This window comes from Serinus canaria, chromosome 2, assembly GCF_022539315.1.
Source record: "Serinus canaria isolate serCan28SL12 chromosome 2, serCan2020, whole genome shotgun sequence".
Taxonomy (NCBI): Eukaryota; Metazoa; Chordata; class Aves; order Passeriformes; family Fringillidae; genus Serinus; species Serinus canaria.
Window position 1 is genome coordinate 51,510,071 of NC_066315.1, and position 16,343 is coordinate 51,526,413.

A 16,343-nucleotide genomic window follows, 5' to 3' on the forward strand; every position below is an offset into this window, starting at 1 on the left:
TGAATTGCTTCAAGCTCAGTCTAGAGATTAAAGCAGAGAGTGAAAATGTGTTGTTGCTTGGTACTTCTGATTTTGGGGTGGTATTTGCCCCTGGAGGCATTTCATTTTAGGCCTAAGTGTTACAAACCTATCATCTGGAGGTATTTTACTGTCCTGTGGGCAATTTGTTACATAGTTTGGCTTAGGAGAGTGTCTGGAATGTAGTACCTGTCCTTCTTCCCTGCTCTCCCTCCCCGATCTCTATACAGCATGCCCAGCAGCAGTGCAGATAGAAAATGCTATGTGTACTGCATGGCCCACTGAAACACCAGGTGATATGATCATTCAGAAGGTGGATATGAAGCAGGAATTCATTTGCGTTTTTTTCCTAGCATCTTTGGAGAGTATAATACGGAGAGTATGTGCTTTAAAGCATATACAGCATTGACATGCTTAAAAGTGGGAAGTATCTAGCGAGAGTTTCTTGAGAGTTATGTAGGTTCAGTGGTCAGGCTCCACTCAAAATCCTTACAGTCTGCAACAGCCAGTTTAGTCTTTGTATGTGAATCTTGCACAAAGTTTTAATTAGGTGTAACCTACTTGGCTAATGAGACCACACTGAGTCTTGATTTAATACATAATGACTCATTAATGAATTTTCTTTCTTTCTGTTTAGCGTCATGTTTAGAATTGAATAGTAAATTTCAAATGGGTTTTTTTTGTCCAAGTCTGTGTTTGTGCTTTTGATATTACTTCTGATTTATTTCTTCTTTTTTAGCAGCATATTACAACATGTACATTTTCTGTACATTTACAAGGGCGGGGATTTCTCTGGAGAAGAATTCTGTTCTATTCTGCTAGAATAAATTTCTGATAGTTGAGTAAGTTCTGATGGTTTCTTCAAAATATTAGCAGGATAATGAGATTGCTGTTACAACTTCTCTGTGAAAAAATGGAAGTTGTGGTTTATTTCAGTCACTGAATTCCTTATTTCTCTAATGAGTAGTTCATTGTGAGATAGGGATTTATAGTTGAGTTGTGGCCAAATTGTAGTCTGTGCAGGGGATGAATGCAAGTGGGAGGAAGTTTGGTCATTTTCACAGTAAATTGTAGCAAATACAAAAGTAGGCTGCTTAACAAGGAACCATTAGAAAAGTGGTGGTGGTATCTTACAACAGGCAGAGGTTACAGTAAATGCAGGGTGTTTTGCCTATATGATGAACATGCTTTTGCTTAATGTATGTTATGTGTTTATCATATCTTTGAAATATGGCTTGGAAAACCCTGCTGATGTGCTACTTAGAAGAGTAGGGAATAAGAGCATTTTTGCTATCACATTTTTCTAGTTATTATGAGTGAAGTTAATTTTGTTTCGAAGGCTGTGTATTGTATCCTGACATAGTACTTATCTGCTTTCTCACTTAAGGCAGTGTGGTTGTTTTTTTTTGTTGGATCTCACTAGTTTAATATACAGTACATTCAGTTTTCTGTCAATAATGTAAGTGTTGGACCCACTTTACAGCACTTGATTTGAGGATGCTTTTTAAGACAGTAATATTGCACTTCACTGTACAAGCCAGCAACAGCTTGGCTTGTACAACTTTGTCCTGATATTTTGAGCTGCATTACATGTTTTTAAATGGCACACTCAAAAGTCTGGAAGAGAGAGGATTGCTCATTCCTCATGTTAAAGCCTGTCTCAATATTTTCAACAAAGAAAATGGAAAAAATTATATCTGTGTTTTATCTTGGCCAGCTTGGACTATAAACTTAAAGACATGAACAGCTTTGATAGATAGTTTTGGGTTTATTCTTTCTCAACTAACTGTTAGCAAAAGAAGTGTAACACATTGGAGCAGTGTCTTAAAAATTTTCTAAGTGCATTTCCCTCCATCAGTGGAAGTCAGCACCTTAGGCAAGATGATTGTTTGTATAGATTGGGTATATACAAAGCAGAGTGGGTGATATGTGGGTCTGTCTTCTGAGTATCAAAAGTTGTTCACTTTGCAATCTTCATTGTACATGAGATGTGCTTGATGATAAAGTTGGAGAATGGCATTACTGATTATACTAATTAGTAATGTAACATCTTGATTCTCTGGCACAATCCTGATAGATAAAATATATATTTGTTGGGTGTGGCTACAAGGAGTATTCATTTTGTTTCTATTGAAGGCTTTTCTCACTTACCTATCATTCAGAGGGAGATAGGTGAACACCCAAACTTAATGATGGGAGCTCTTGTGACTCTGAGGTTGTATTGAGTCTTTTGTGTGTTGAGCCACCTTATCAGTTATAAAATGAATTATTGAGAAAATGCTTTCTCAATTTGAGCTGTTGTCAGTTTCGGTATTTTTCCTTTGTGTGTGTATAATTTATATGACTTTGGTGTATATCTTTTTACTTTGGGCACTTGAGATGCTTCTTCAGTTCTCAGTTGCCTCTGACAACTGGGAGATGTTTGCAAGTGCTCAACAATATAGCTATGGGATTGACATGATCTGTTTTACTAAACAAACAGAAGATGCCTGACTTAGCTTTTGTTGCTGTGAATGTAAACACAGTAAGTGTACTGCCTGACATCCCTTCCTGCTTTTGACTGGGATAGGTGTTTTTGCTAACCTGAGGGAGGATGTAAAACTTGACATGGATACCAATAATAAAAGATCTGGTTAACATTGCAGCTTAAGGGGGTTTTTCTATTTTCTTTCTTTTTTTCTTTCTTTTTTCCAGTGTGTCTGTAAATTGCTGGTTTATGAATGTGTGTTTCTGTAATTAATTTTAAGATATAAGTTTACTTAAGATTAAATTTTGAATTGATTTGCAGTACAAATCAGCAAACTTTTCAGGCATGAAATTGGTATTTATATTGACAGTACTATAGTACAGGAGGACAGTGGCTCTGCAGTATGTTGTAATATGACTGACAGGTTACTTTCTCACTGTAGTGAGCTGTCAAGAAGTACTTATTCTAAAATCTTGTGGTTTGGAAGGAGTCTGTGACAGCAGTCATGTAGTCAATGTTACATGGTAGCTGGTTTTGTCTGTGTTTCCTAGGAAGTTGAGTAAAAGCAGAGGCGTGAATTTCAGAAACCTCTAATGCTCTACAGCTTGCCTCACTGCTCCCAAAATAGGTAATAGAAACTTACCCCAAATAGTTTTCATGCTAGAGCTAAGTTATCAGGAATAGTGTGACTGCTTGAGGGTGCTTCCTATTTGTGTGTGCTGTTCTGGGCTTTTGACTGGAATAAGTGCAGATCTAATTGTGTGGCTTTTCAACTTGTTCCATGTCAAAATGAGAAAAAACTCTAATTAGTAATCAAAGATTTTTGTTTGTCTGCTTTAAGGTTTTGATTTAGTTGTTGAGGGTTTTTTTCCTTCTTTCCCTGTATTACATGATAAAACAAGGAGAGTATTTACTCCCAGGGCTTCTGTATGTTCTTGGCTTGTATCCCTGTTTCAGAACATATGTGGAGTTCCTGCAAGAGGAAAATGCAGTTGAAAGGGGAAAATAACAGTGTCATTAAATAGAAACTTAATATTGGGTGAAAATGTAAAAAAGTAGTATAGCAGCAATGTTTTCTTAAGGGATTAATTCACCAGCTATGGCTATATTTGTTGTTCTGTCAATCAGAAAATAGATTAATAATACCTAAGTTGAACAAAAAGACAATTGTCTATTGAAGGAACTTTAAGGAATTTAAGTGTAAGGAACTTTTTAAGGAATTGGTGGGCAATTTCTTCTTTAATTTTCAGGTTGTGGTTGATGAAATCCTGTATAAAACTCTTGGAATAATATATCATGAGTACTGGAAGAGAAATGCTAAGGAAATAAAATAGTAAATGTAATCTAATTAAACTTAATCAGCAGTAAGAATAATCTGTGTATTGCATAGAAGAAGCTGGAGGACGCTTAGTAGCAAAATGAAAATCTGATGGAGTTTCGTTTTAAAAACTGAGTACAGAACAAATGTTGAAAATGTATTTCTCAGCATTGTACGTACTATGCACTGAACTAGGCAGAGATACTGGAGGCTCTTTAAAGCATTTCTGTATTTCAAGATACTATTGTAATGCATTTATACTAGAATTGAATTTAAATTTGCATGTAATAAGGCCTTTTTGATCTCCTGGGTCCTCAGATCTCTATCTAGTCAGATATTTTGAGAAACACTGAGCACCTTTCCTCTGAATTACATTTGGAAAATACTTGTTTAAAACCTATCATCTATGGAGGCTTTTGGATCATTCTCCCCTGCACCACCACCCTCCCCTCCCAAGTCTGAATCACTTGTATCTTTGGGAACAAATGATGTCCTGTTTTGTTGGATCTGTGTGATTTGAAGACACTCCAAAGAAATCCAGAGCCTGCCTATGTCACAAAAATGCAAATCATGTTTTGTTTGTATTTTTTGGCCTCTCAGAAAATCCACTGTTTATTGCAGATCATTAGTGCCGTGTTTTGTAGAGTTAGCTTTCTTGTATGCAAACCTTTAGACCCGAGCTTCTTTTGTGTTAAGAAACTGCTTCTGTTAGAGCTCCATGAACTGAAACGTATGACCAAGAGGAAGAGATGTGTTAATCCTTTAATTAGTCTAAATTGATATCTCACTTGCAGAACCCCATCAGTCTTAACTGACAAAATGGTCAGAAAGGTGCATTTTTCTAAGGGCAGTCAAAAGGAGTAAGGTGAGGATTATTTCCCTCCATGTGAATCTCCTTTATTTATTGTGTACCTCCTTAATAGATTCAGCTATCCCATATTCAGAAATATGCAGTGTTCCTACTGTTCAGCTGTTGCAGCTGCTGCTCTGTCAACATGTAGTGACATTAGTATTTCCGACTATCTCAGGAGATGAAGGAGAGCAGATGAATTTCATGGTGTTAGTGAAAGAAGTGGGTCACCCAGGACACAACCCTTCTATTAGTGCTTTGTTGCAGCGTGTAGAAATGGACTAGGCTTTCTCCCACCCCACGGGTGGGAAGTGAAGGTCTTTAACACAACAGCAGTTAGATGAAGAACTTTAAAGTCAAGTAAGTAATTCTGAGTTCATTTGAATTGCATGCACTTTACTGTGAGAGTGCTTTAGGTGTTTTTATAGCACTACTTCCCAAAAAGAGAACGGGGCAAAGCTGGCATCAAGTAAAACATAATTTTAAAATGTAACCTCCAAGTTACAAAATATTTTGCCCTCATAAAAGAAGTAACTATTATTTTTTTCAGTTGTGTTTTCCTTTTTTGAGAAATGCATATTTGTGTGGCATTTATTTTGATAGAACTAAAGTATGCTATGAACTTGAACTCAGACTAATCTGTAGTAAGCACACTTCTGCCTGTGCATAGTTCATTTGTGATGTCTTCCATGTCTGTTTCCTTCTTCCTGAATGACTAGGTGCTTCCCCTTTTATGGAGGATCAAATCCCCCAGTGTGATGAAAAGCAATGAAAATTTGAAATTTTTGTCTGGAATAACATTAGGATTTTGTTGACAGAAGCTACAGATCTCTGTCAGAAAAGGGTGCCATGTTTCTTTAGGAATAAATAAACAGGAGTTCCACTTCAGTTTGCTTGATAGCTTGAGTAATACTGAAAATCATGCTTGAATGGTAAGATTGCCAAGGTTAATAGACTAATTTTCATATTTTCTCATATTAAATGAAGATTTTACCAGTTTGTTTTTTTTTTTTTTAACAAAATTTAATAATGTGTAGTTTGGAAATAGGCAAGAATGTGCAAGTGCAATGAATCTGTACATTTGCTCTTGATCTCATAAGGAAGGAATATGTAGCATTTATCCTTTTTTAGTGTATGTTTTCTAATAAAAGTTGCAGAGAATGTAACTAACCAGGTGTCACCTCCGAGGTACTGCTCTTTGTTTATGAATCCTCTCTATTGTTGTCAGCTGTCCTTCTTGCATGGGGGTACCAATTGTGATTGCTGGTTATAGTGCATAAATAGCAGTGAAAAAATCCTGGGAGTTAGTGACAGAGCAGGAAATTGCTCGAGGCATGGATCCTGCTTTGCGTATAAAGAAGACGTCTCTGTTCAGCTGTTCTCACTAAACAGTTCTGCAGTCAATCTTTCTCCTTGTTATATACACACATGCAGCCAGCTGCCATGACAGAGTTAACTTTCTCTTGTACTCCAGAGCAGGAAGGTACCAATATTCACTGATGTTCATTCAGTTTTGTTGAGTTGACATCCTCTGAAGGGCATGTCTAGGTTTTTCTTACACTGCAGTAGTAATATCAGGTGTTTTGTTTTGAGGCATTTAAAAATATGTCATGGCTCATACTTCAGTCATCGTTGAAAAAGATCTAACAGCAGATTGCCAGCTATCTAATTTGAAAATACCAAGATTAGGAGCCTCTGCGCTTTTCCGTGTTAAACTGGTGAACTCTGTTCACCAGATTGGTGAGCTCTGTTATGGAAATAGTAGCACAGCAGACTTTTTATACTTTTATGGACTTTAATACTTCCCTCTCTCCTTGTGAAGTGAATGGGACTGTGTTGTACCTGCTTGATTCACTTCCTGTCTCACCCCCTCTCCACACAACAGCAGGGGTGTTTTGTAATGAGTATTTTGCTTTCTCTGTATAATACGCAACAGGACAAAAAGGCCTAAGTCAAAAACAGTGAGGTGCTTTAGCTGATGTATGTTAATCATTGTTACAGGTTTAACACTTAGTTTATGAATAATCTTCTTCCTGAACAGCAGATGGACCTAGCATTCTTTTTTCCCTTTTCAGCTACTAAACAAGAAAAGGAGTCAGTTCATTAGAATGTGGCTGTGTATGTATACAGCTTCTATCAAGCTGACTTCTCTTTATTGCTCCAAGACTTTCACTAGTTTCTGAGTTTAAACATTTTTAGGAACAAGAACATATAATGAGTTCTTGTTGGGTAGAAACTATTTGTAGTGGAAGATTTATTTAAGGAGGTTTTGGAAATGCAAGGTAGACAGGCCCACTTGAATGTGGTTTCTGCATTGCTTACTTCACTCTGCAGGGGCTGCACTGTTCTGTGTGTCCCAGGGTGAAGAGGGAAAAAAGAATGCAGCACTAAAAAGTAGATTGTACTGGGAATGGTTGTATTGGAGATTGGTTATTGCTACTTCTGAATTACTCAACACTTTTCCTCCCTAAGAGTGCTTATACATATTGAAGAGCCTTGCATTAATGGCTTTAGAATTACACAGGCCAATGTGAGATAAGACCAGATTCTCTTGTGCTTGAATGTATGCATGTGGCAACTTAAAAGATGAAGTCTGTCTTTGCAGAACTGCTCTTACTCGTAGGTTAGTCCTGTCTTATAGGTATTTTTAGTTTGAGAAGGGCCAGCTTATTTCTGACCCAGTTGCATGGAAATCTTTAAAAAAATTAATCACTGAGTCATGAGAGATGAACAATAATGAACAATAATGCTTATACATATTTTATTTCTAGATTTCCTCTCCAAACTTTACATAGGTAATATTAACACAGTTAATTTTTCTTGAAATAAAATGGATGGAGATTGAGAGCTATAGGGAGGGAGCACATGTTCATCTAGAATAAAGCACCATGTGGTAACATTATTTTTCTTTTCACAAACATATGACTAGTATAACTGTTCATATTGAACAGCAATTCATTAAAACTTTTTACTGTACTATATTTCATTGGATACGAGATACAGCTATAAATACTGCAGAAAACCTAAGTAGTTGTATGAAAAATGCTTCTGATTTTAAAAAGTAGGCAACAGCAATGCTTTGGACTGCTATAAAATCACTTTTTCTGTCTGTTTCTCCTACCCTTTCCCTTTCTTTTTGTAGGTGCATTTTACCTGGTATTTGAATACATGGACCATGACTTGATGGGACTGCTGGAATCTGGTTTGGTTCATTTTAATGAAAATCATATTAAATCTTTTATGAGACAGCTTATGGAGGGCTTGGCCTATTGCCACAAGAAGAACTTTTTGCACAGAGATATCAAATGTTCAAATATTCTACTAAATAATAGGTATGGATATTACTTAAAAATACATAACAAAAATTGTATGCTAACAACATCTTTAAATCGTTATTTCAGTCTTCACATTTCACCTGATTGTAGTCATTAGCAAAACTTATTTTCTAAATTGCCTTGTTTCTTTAAAATCAGTTGCAAAATACTAATCCAGTAATGTTCCTGCTTAACACTGGAGCCTGCAGTTGTGTATTAAACTTAATTTGTGTTAAAAAAAGATTAAATTTTAATCCTGCTAAGTCAGAGTACAGGGGGAAAATTATCTGAGCTTAAGTATATTAAAACAGAATTGTAGGATGTGTTTGAAGTGTATTCTTTCTGCCATCTCATTTCAAGATGGCAGTGTGGCTAGGCTGGTTCTTCATGACAGTTCTGAGGTCCTTGTCATCATCAGTCAAGATAATGCTTTAAAAGAGTATTTGACTAGGCATGTTCAAACATGCCTTAACTTGCAGTTATTGCTATTGTCAGAGGGGGAGAAGGATTTGTTTCTTACTACTTTAACACATGGTAATTACAAATCATATTAGTAAGTGTGGTGTTTTCAGTGTGCAGCAGCAGCAACAAATAAAAAGCCAGTGTGAGGATAGTGGATGACTTCATTACCAGCTGTTGTGCATCATAACCTGGAGTACTAAATCCAGGAAGCAACATAAGAGTATAGGGGTATAGTTAAGATTAAAAAAAAAAGGGTATAGTTAAGAAAAAAGAGTAGGTAGTCATCTTCTGGGGTTTGTTGTCTCAGGAAGTTTTCTGGGTAGTGTCAGGAGTCTCAAAAAAAGATGAGGTACTTTCAAGGACAGGATCATTAGCACATGCTGATGGCAATGGATGGGGATCCCTGTTTTAGCATCCTTAACACAATGATGGTGGGTAGTGGTTAAGTATGAGGAAGATGAGCCCCAAAGGGAATGGGTTCACGTGTTCTTCCTAAAAATCTACTGCTGCTGTTGGAGGTAAAATACTGGACAAAATGGATCAAGAGTCTATTTTGATATGCCTAGTTTTCTCCCAGCTTTCTCCAAATTAAATTTGCTATTTCTTCCTCCTTTTTCCCTTAGAGTGAAGTAACACTTTCTGCTTTCAACTCTGTATCCTACTGCAGCCTTGCCAGATTATGATAGAGATTCTTAAACAGTTGCACACATTCCTCCCTATTACTCAGTGTGCCCACGCACCTAATCCTATTATCTGCTGATCTCTGGGCTTAGTGTTTCTGTGTGCACCTTTGGGAACTCAGAAGCTGGATGTAACCTGAAAGTGGAGAAGACTGCCTTATGGTAGAGGAGGAACTTGTAATTTTACTGTGCTCTCCAATCCAGATTGCAGAGTTGGGAGAACAGTCTCTGGGCATCCTTAGGTTTTTCCACCAGCAGCAGAAAAATATGATAGTAGATCTGAATGATTTTTTAAGCCAGTGTTTCAAAAATCCTATTACTAGTTACAGCCTGAAGCCAAACATGTGGGTTATGTATTTTTTACATAGGCAACTTCAATGAATTTTTGAGCAAATACTAATATCTTCTAAAAATACATTCTCACAAATAAGCATGTAAATTTGAGGCTAGCATTTCTTTGTTTATGGGTGTTTTCCAACAAATTAGAGTAAAGGTCTGAAGAGGAAAGTGGATAGAAACTATAACCTGTATATGGTATCACAAAATGGTCTCGTACATGCTGTTGCCACAAAATTGTCATACTAGCAGCAAATCTTGCCATAATTTGATAAAATAACAAGTATTTGAAGGTGATGGGAGTTAATTAAAGTTTATCAGTACAGAAAAGAAAAAAACATATTGTAGGCGAGACTGGGGGTTGCACGGTCGGGACGGACGGAGTCGAGAGATCTCTGAAGCCATATATAACAGTCCAACATTCATTTAGTGTATTAGAGACGCTTGCAGATAGCTTTCTGTTTGAATCATCCAGACTTTACAAGTATTGAGAGTTTCTGGTCATATAGCAGTACCTTTTAGCTGTGGGAACTGCCAGGCAGGAGCTCTGTATCTTCTACTCTTCTCCTCATATGTGGAAAAACTCAGGAATGGGTTAGGAGTTATGTCATTCAGTAAGTTGGTTGCTGACAAAAATAGAATCCCTTATCTGGTCAGTCACCCTGATGTAAAGGCTCTATTTAAAATGTACAAGCACAGAACAGGACTTTGATGGCTTCCTAGAAGGAAGTATGAAGGCTGATAATAGTTTGCTAGCTGTGAGGCCTGAGAAAAGAGCAGTTTCTTCCCTCAGTTTTTTCCTGCAGAGTTACTGACTGCAATATTTTATGGTATAGACCTAAATTTTTATTATCATCCAATAATGTAAATGCCATTTGATAAGCATACTCAATTTTGCTTACTTGTCTTTGCTATTCAGTGAGTTAGCATACTGCTTACTGAAGAGATGCCGAGATAGCAAAGCACTTCCTCTTCATTAATGTGGTTTGGTGAAGATCAGTGACAGCTGTTTCAGTGTTAAACTTTACCTGATTTTGGGGGAAGAAAGCTTAACAGGATAAACCACTAAATAATTCTTTGCTTTTTCCACCAGAGGGCAGATAAAGCTTGCCGATTTTGGGCTTGCTCGGCTGTACAACTCAGAAGAAAGGTAAGATACAATTACACTGTGAAAAAGCATTCAGAAGTTTAATCTTTTTGCGTAACTATTATGAGGGACAGAAGACTGTTTTGTTTAGAGGAAATGTTACTGTACTGTAATACAAGTAATTGCTTAGGAAAGTGAAAGAAATACATGTTGTCTTACACAGCATAAAACCACAAAACTCTCTTTGTGTGAGTGTATTGCTTTTCCAGGCGTTCTGGATAATTAATGGTAGAGATTGGCCATATATTGATTGGAAATTAACTTACAGTCCTAAGTTTCTGGTCCTGTAAACCTGAGGTATATTTCTTCTGTTAGTGTACCAAAGATGTTATTTAGGGAACATTTTGATTTTTTTTCTTTTTCTTTTGTTTTGTTTTTGGGGGTTTTTTTTGTTTATTTTTTTTTTCCTGGCACAAAGTATCATACAGCTATTCAATAAGCATTACTTTTGTGTAAGATTTGACTTTGCATTTCAAGAGGTTCAATGTATTCTGTAGGCAGTCAGTGCTGTTGAATCTGCTGGAAACAGAGATACAAGTTTAAATAAAAGTTATTCTGAAACTTCTTGTGACTTGTGCTTCTGTTGTTCTTGGCTTCATTATGCTCATACTCCAGGAAACAGGCGCACAGTTTTTTATGATTAAGAACTTTAGTATTTACTTTGTAATGTAGTATTTGTCATGTGGAACTGACTTTTCAAAATCCAGGCTGAATGTTCACTACAATAATATGTCCATGAGGTGGTTCAATACCTGACCTTTCTTTGATTTCTGCATGTCTACTTTGAGAAATAATATCCAAAATGTTGGCTTTTTGGGTTTATTGTTTTCTGAACAGCTCTTATGTTGTTGATAAATGTGCTAGCATTGGTTTCACTGAGCTATTGTCTCAGAACTCTTATTTCAGGAAAACATGCTTAAGTACAGTTATGAAAAGTGTTGAGTGTAATAGCAAAGTAAAATAATCTTAAGCATCTGCTAGCTAATTTTTTTTTTGGATGTACTTAATAATAAAAGGATGTTATCCTATCTTTTTGTTTTAACATGCATCAAACTGGCCTAATGGGGTTTTCTCCTCTAGTTTACCATATTTTGCTTGGTCTTTTTAATGTCTGTTTTAAAATTAATTTAAATTCTTTGTAAAACTCACTATTCCTTAAGGATTAAAAGTTCAGTGTCCTTATAATGGCAATAACCCATTTTACTGTACATGAAACAGCAACATTATTATGCCATTATGCATAAATGACACCGAGATTAAGAATTAATTAAGCTAGCTAATAGAATTGCCCATTGAACATGGGAGAATAGTTAGAATCTTAGTAGATTTTTGGCAATACTTTTGTCATTCGTTTTCCTTCTGACCTGCAGTAACAGATATAATTACTGTATATCAACAAGTGTATAATAGCTGCTGTTTTTAATTAATGTACTCTGCATTTGGTTTACTGTTGTTTAGAATTTAATATTACTTGAAAGGGTACAGAACTTAGTAGGGGCATAATGGGGAGGAAATAAAAAAATAAGTAAATTCCATTTTGTTGTTGTAGTTGGGCTCCTTTAAATGTTATTCTGGTAGATTTAACATGTTTGGAGTAGGAGGTATGACAGATTGCATGTCAAGATAAGTGTTCAAATAAAAATCACCATATACTAATACCTATGAGCAACGTATCTGTAGAGATAGTCCATACCATGTAAACATTTCATAGGGAATGTTTGCTTCAGAGATAAATATGGTAAATTATGGAATTGTTTCCAAAACTGTGCCACCTTTTAAAATGGAATTGGAGTTATTGCCTTAATGAAAGAAGGACTCAGATGATTTTACAGAAGTGATAACTGTACTACTGAGAATGCTCTAAGAGCTTGTTAGGCTTCATTCTATGGTTGTTCACACTTATAGTTACTCTTTCTGTTTGGAGTTACCTCGTGTTGGTAACTGAAAAAAAAGTTTGACCCAGTGAAAAACTGAAGAAAACTGAAAGAGTTCTGGAATCACTTTTAAAGCACCCTTGTTGAACCAAAACCAAAATCAAACATTTCTTTTCTGCTTTCTATTTTGAACTGTTGATGCAGTAGTTCAGCCTGTGCACAAAAAAAATGTGTGTCTGCATTAGTAGAAATCTTTGTTTTGTGGGAGGATGGAAAGGGTTATTCACAGTGACCAAAATTTCTGGTTAGAGCTGTGGAGAATTAAAGATATTGTGAAATATAGGAAGATACTAGAAGCATTCCAGGCTTTGGAATCAAAATTCGTGAATGATGCAGTTCCAGAAAAAGGCTTTTATCAATTTTGCTAATACTTAAGGAGGGAAAAATTATTTTTTCCTTCTTTTTAAAGTGCTTGTAGAGGTCCTATATTTAGTTTGGTAATAGCCAATAGGTGTATGGAAGTTACTGGTTTTATCTGAGTTCTGCTCCTGAAATGACTAGCAACATAATAAATATACAGTATTGCTTTCTGAATAATAATGGAGATACACTATTCACATAGCATCAAGGTGGCTGTGTGATTATTATTTATATCTTCAATCTGACTGTTTGTAGCCTTCATCAGGTCATGGTGTTTGCTTTTGTACAGTTACAGCTTTGCAGGACTAAAATTGAAAGAGAGTGGAAGGTTGTACTGTTCTTGAACAGTACCACAGAAGTAAAGTCCTTAAGGTATCATGTTTTTAGAAGTGTGATCATATTAAAATGATAGTTCTCTATTTTTCCTCCTTCCAACAGCCGACCATATACCAACAAAGTTATTACATTATGGTATCGGCCTCCTGAACTTCTCCTTGGGGAAGAAAGATACACACCAGCTATTGATGTCTGGAGCTGTGGGTAAGAGTTTGGATAGAAGCTTAGCAAGGATAAAAACAAGTCAGAAATAAATTTTAAAGTTTCTGTTATTCCGTACTGAAAGCCCTAATAATGGAATTTTGCAATACTGTTTTACAGCTGTATCCTGGGTGAACTTTTTACAAAAAAGCCAATATTTCAAGCAAATCAAGAACTTGCTCAACTGGAACTCATAAGGTAACTAGCAAGCACTGCTACATAGATGCTTCATAAATTGACAGGTTTCTTTTCTTAGTGTTAAAATGTGAGAAAATGCACTGCAAATACTTGCAAAGGGTCAGTTACTGCCCTGAGTGAGATGTTAGAGGTTTTGAGGGGCATTTAACACAAGTGACTTTGGCACAGACATGAAGGGTTTTTCGTGAGTGTTCTGTGCTCTTAGCAATGTGCCGTTGATGAGTATGATGGGTTTTTGTAGAGTAGCTGGAGTTGCCTATTACTGAAATTGTAAAGAGAGAGTAATCAAAATGCCTGTAATTTTTAAGATGATGTTGGAACTTGCTTGCAGCAAATCAGAACGAGGATGTGGACAATACTAAGGACAAGTGGGTTTTGGGAGGAACATGTTTTCGGCGTGCTGCTGGTCATGAGTTCTTGTTTCAAGCCTACGATGTACACACCTTTTTTGTGGGAATATTTCTGTTCCTTTACAAACTGCCAGACATTTCATGGAGATAAAAATTCTGTTTCTTTCCTTGTTCTCAATAAATCATAGAATGATAAGTATTTAATTTGGTGGAACCAGAACATCTTTTTCTTTCCCTTTGTTCAGCAAGCAAAATCTGCTCTTGACTCTGATATCATAATTGACATTATAAATGAGGAGAGGTGCTCTTCCTAGAAACAAGGGGAAAAGGGGGTGAGTCCTACAGAATTTACAGAAAGTGAACACTAAATGGTCAAATTAACTTACTAAAAAATATTACTAAGTTACATACTGAGATGTTTTTCAAAACAGATTGAACAGTAGCATGCGTCAGTGTAATATGTTATTGGCCTGAATAAATGAAGGTTTTAGGAGGTGCAGAGCAGATCAGTGGTCGTTTTTGGCATAAGAAGAATTAAACTCATGAGTTTGGGAATTTTTGTTTTTGAGCACTAGATGGCATTGAAGCACAGGAGAATGAGTAATTCAAAGTTTTTCTTTGTGTTTTACCTCTGGTACAAAACTAAAACTTTGTGATGTCCTTCTGCTGGAAGCTTCTGTTTGAAGCTCATTTCTTGTCTTCACTGATGCTATGCTTTTTTTGCTGTTTGAACATAATATATCAGTTTTATGAACATCTCTGCTGGGATCATGCTGCAGCCAAAAATTCTGCACTTATCTTTTCAAAATTTATCAAAGATAGAGCTGAAGTCCATTCTGACAGTAAGAGATTAATTATTTTTATCCTCCCTCCTGAAAATTACCCCAACCTGTGTAAAGTCAGAGTGACTGGCATAGCACTTGGGGCATAAATCATTAGGTCTCTTACACTAACCATTTAAATCTTATGAAAAGGAGGGCTGTAGGAACTAGGAAATGTATTTGCAAAATGTCCTTTTATGACTGTCTACATGAGAATTTGAAACCTTCCTAATATGGAAATACCATATTAGTTCTTTTGCTTAGAAGTGTGGTGTTGATCAACTTGTACTTAGCTATTGGAAAAAAGGATGGGGTTGGAATGTGAGGTATAAGAGTATTGGCAGCTCCATTTGTGGAGGTAGATCAGCCTTGAGGCATAAAACTCATAACTGAAGTAAAAAATACAGAGGTTCTCTCTGTATAGAAGTTTATGCCTTTAGGACTTAACTGGGTTGTTTGGTTTTTTTCCCCTTGTCTTCAGCATTAAATAAAATCTCAGTGAAAACTGCTTTTTCATGTATTTGGTATATCTTTCTTCAGTGGCATTGGGAACTAAGGACATAAAAGTTACTCTAAATGTGGGCTATCCAGTTTTTCTAGTCAGATACCTAGAGAACTCTTCAGATGTAGTTGGTTTCATTTCTGAAAACATTGGTGTAGAGGATGTTTGAGCTGGACTGAGGCAGAAACAGTAAGTTTAGTCTGTGTGGGGTGATCACCCTTTGTAGACAATTCACCATTATTTAATGGTGTTGGGCATTTGACAGTGGAGAAATTTTGGCTAAAAATAACCTGAACATGAAAATTGAAAATTATTTTTGCTTTCATTGTCCTTGCAAGAATAAAAATGACAGCTCTGCCCACTTGTGGTTTTGGATCTCATACCTTTTTTCCCTTCTTTTTGGTACAGCCGAATTTGCGGAAGTCCGTGTCCAGCAGTGTGGCCTGATGTTATAAAATTAGCTTACTTCAACACAATGAAACCAAAGAAGCAGTATCGTCGAAAACTGAGAGAAGAGTTTGCTTTGTAAGGATGAAGAATTAGTTTAGTGAACTGTAATAGCATTAAGTTTTCCCAGAGACTTTATGAACTTCACTATTTTTCAGAGAACAAGCATAGATCATATGTAAAGAAAAGTGGCTTTAGGTTCTTGTCCTTCCCACGATACCCACAGAGCTTGTATTAACCCTTATTTAATAGGAGCATCAAGAAGAGGAAAGAAGGTCCTAAAATTTCAGCCACCTGTCAGCTTTCACTTAAGGAAACATTTGAACATTTGTTTGGTACACCTTTTTGTTACCCTGTCCAAAAAACAGCTCAGAGTACTTAATTATTTTTTATTGGTAAAACTGGCTACAGCTAATTATCTAGTCTGGTTAACATTAGTCCTTTGTGTCATAAACTCATTCAACTCAGAGGAGTTACCTGAACCATGTGTTCTAAAGTACTACCATTGGACTAGTTTTGTGCATTTATCACAAGTGAAAGTATGGAAAACAGCTGTTAGCTTATTTTAAGGGTATTGTTCCCCTCCTTTACGTGCAGTGGGT

General features: G+C 36.3%; 1 protein-coding gene across 5 annotated transcripts in view; it reads left to right on the forward strand.

Annotated features, from left to right (window-relative positions):
• CDK13 (cyclin dependent kinase 13) overlaps positions 1 to 16,343 on the forward strand; it is a 46,434-nt gene that overhangs the window by 17,573 nt on the left and 12,518 nt on the right. For all 5 annotated transcript variants that reach the window (XM_050971741.1, XM_050971743.1, XM_050971744.1 and 2 more), the window contains exons 6-10: positions 7,796 to 7,985; positions 10,539 to 10,595; positions 13,325 to 13,426; positions 13,544 to 13,621; positions 15,703 to 15,819. In XM_050971741.1, coding sequence (XP_050827698.1) covers positions 7,796 to 7,985; positions 10,539 to 10,595; positions 13,325 to 13,426; positions 13,544 to 13,621; positions 15,703 to 15,819 — 544 coding nt within the window. The remainder of the gene's footprint in view (positions 1 to 7,795; positions 7,986 to 10,538; positions 10,596 to 13,324; positions 13,427 to 13,543; positions 13,622 to 15,702; positions 15,820 to 16,343) is intronic.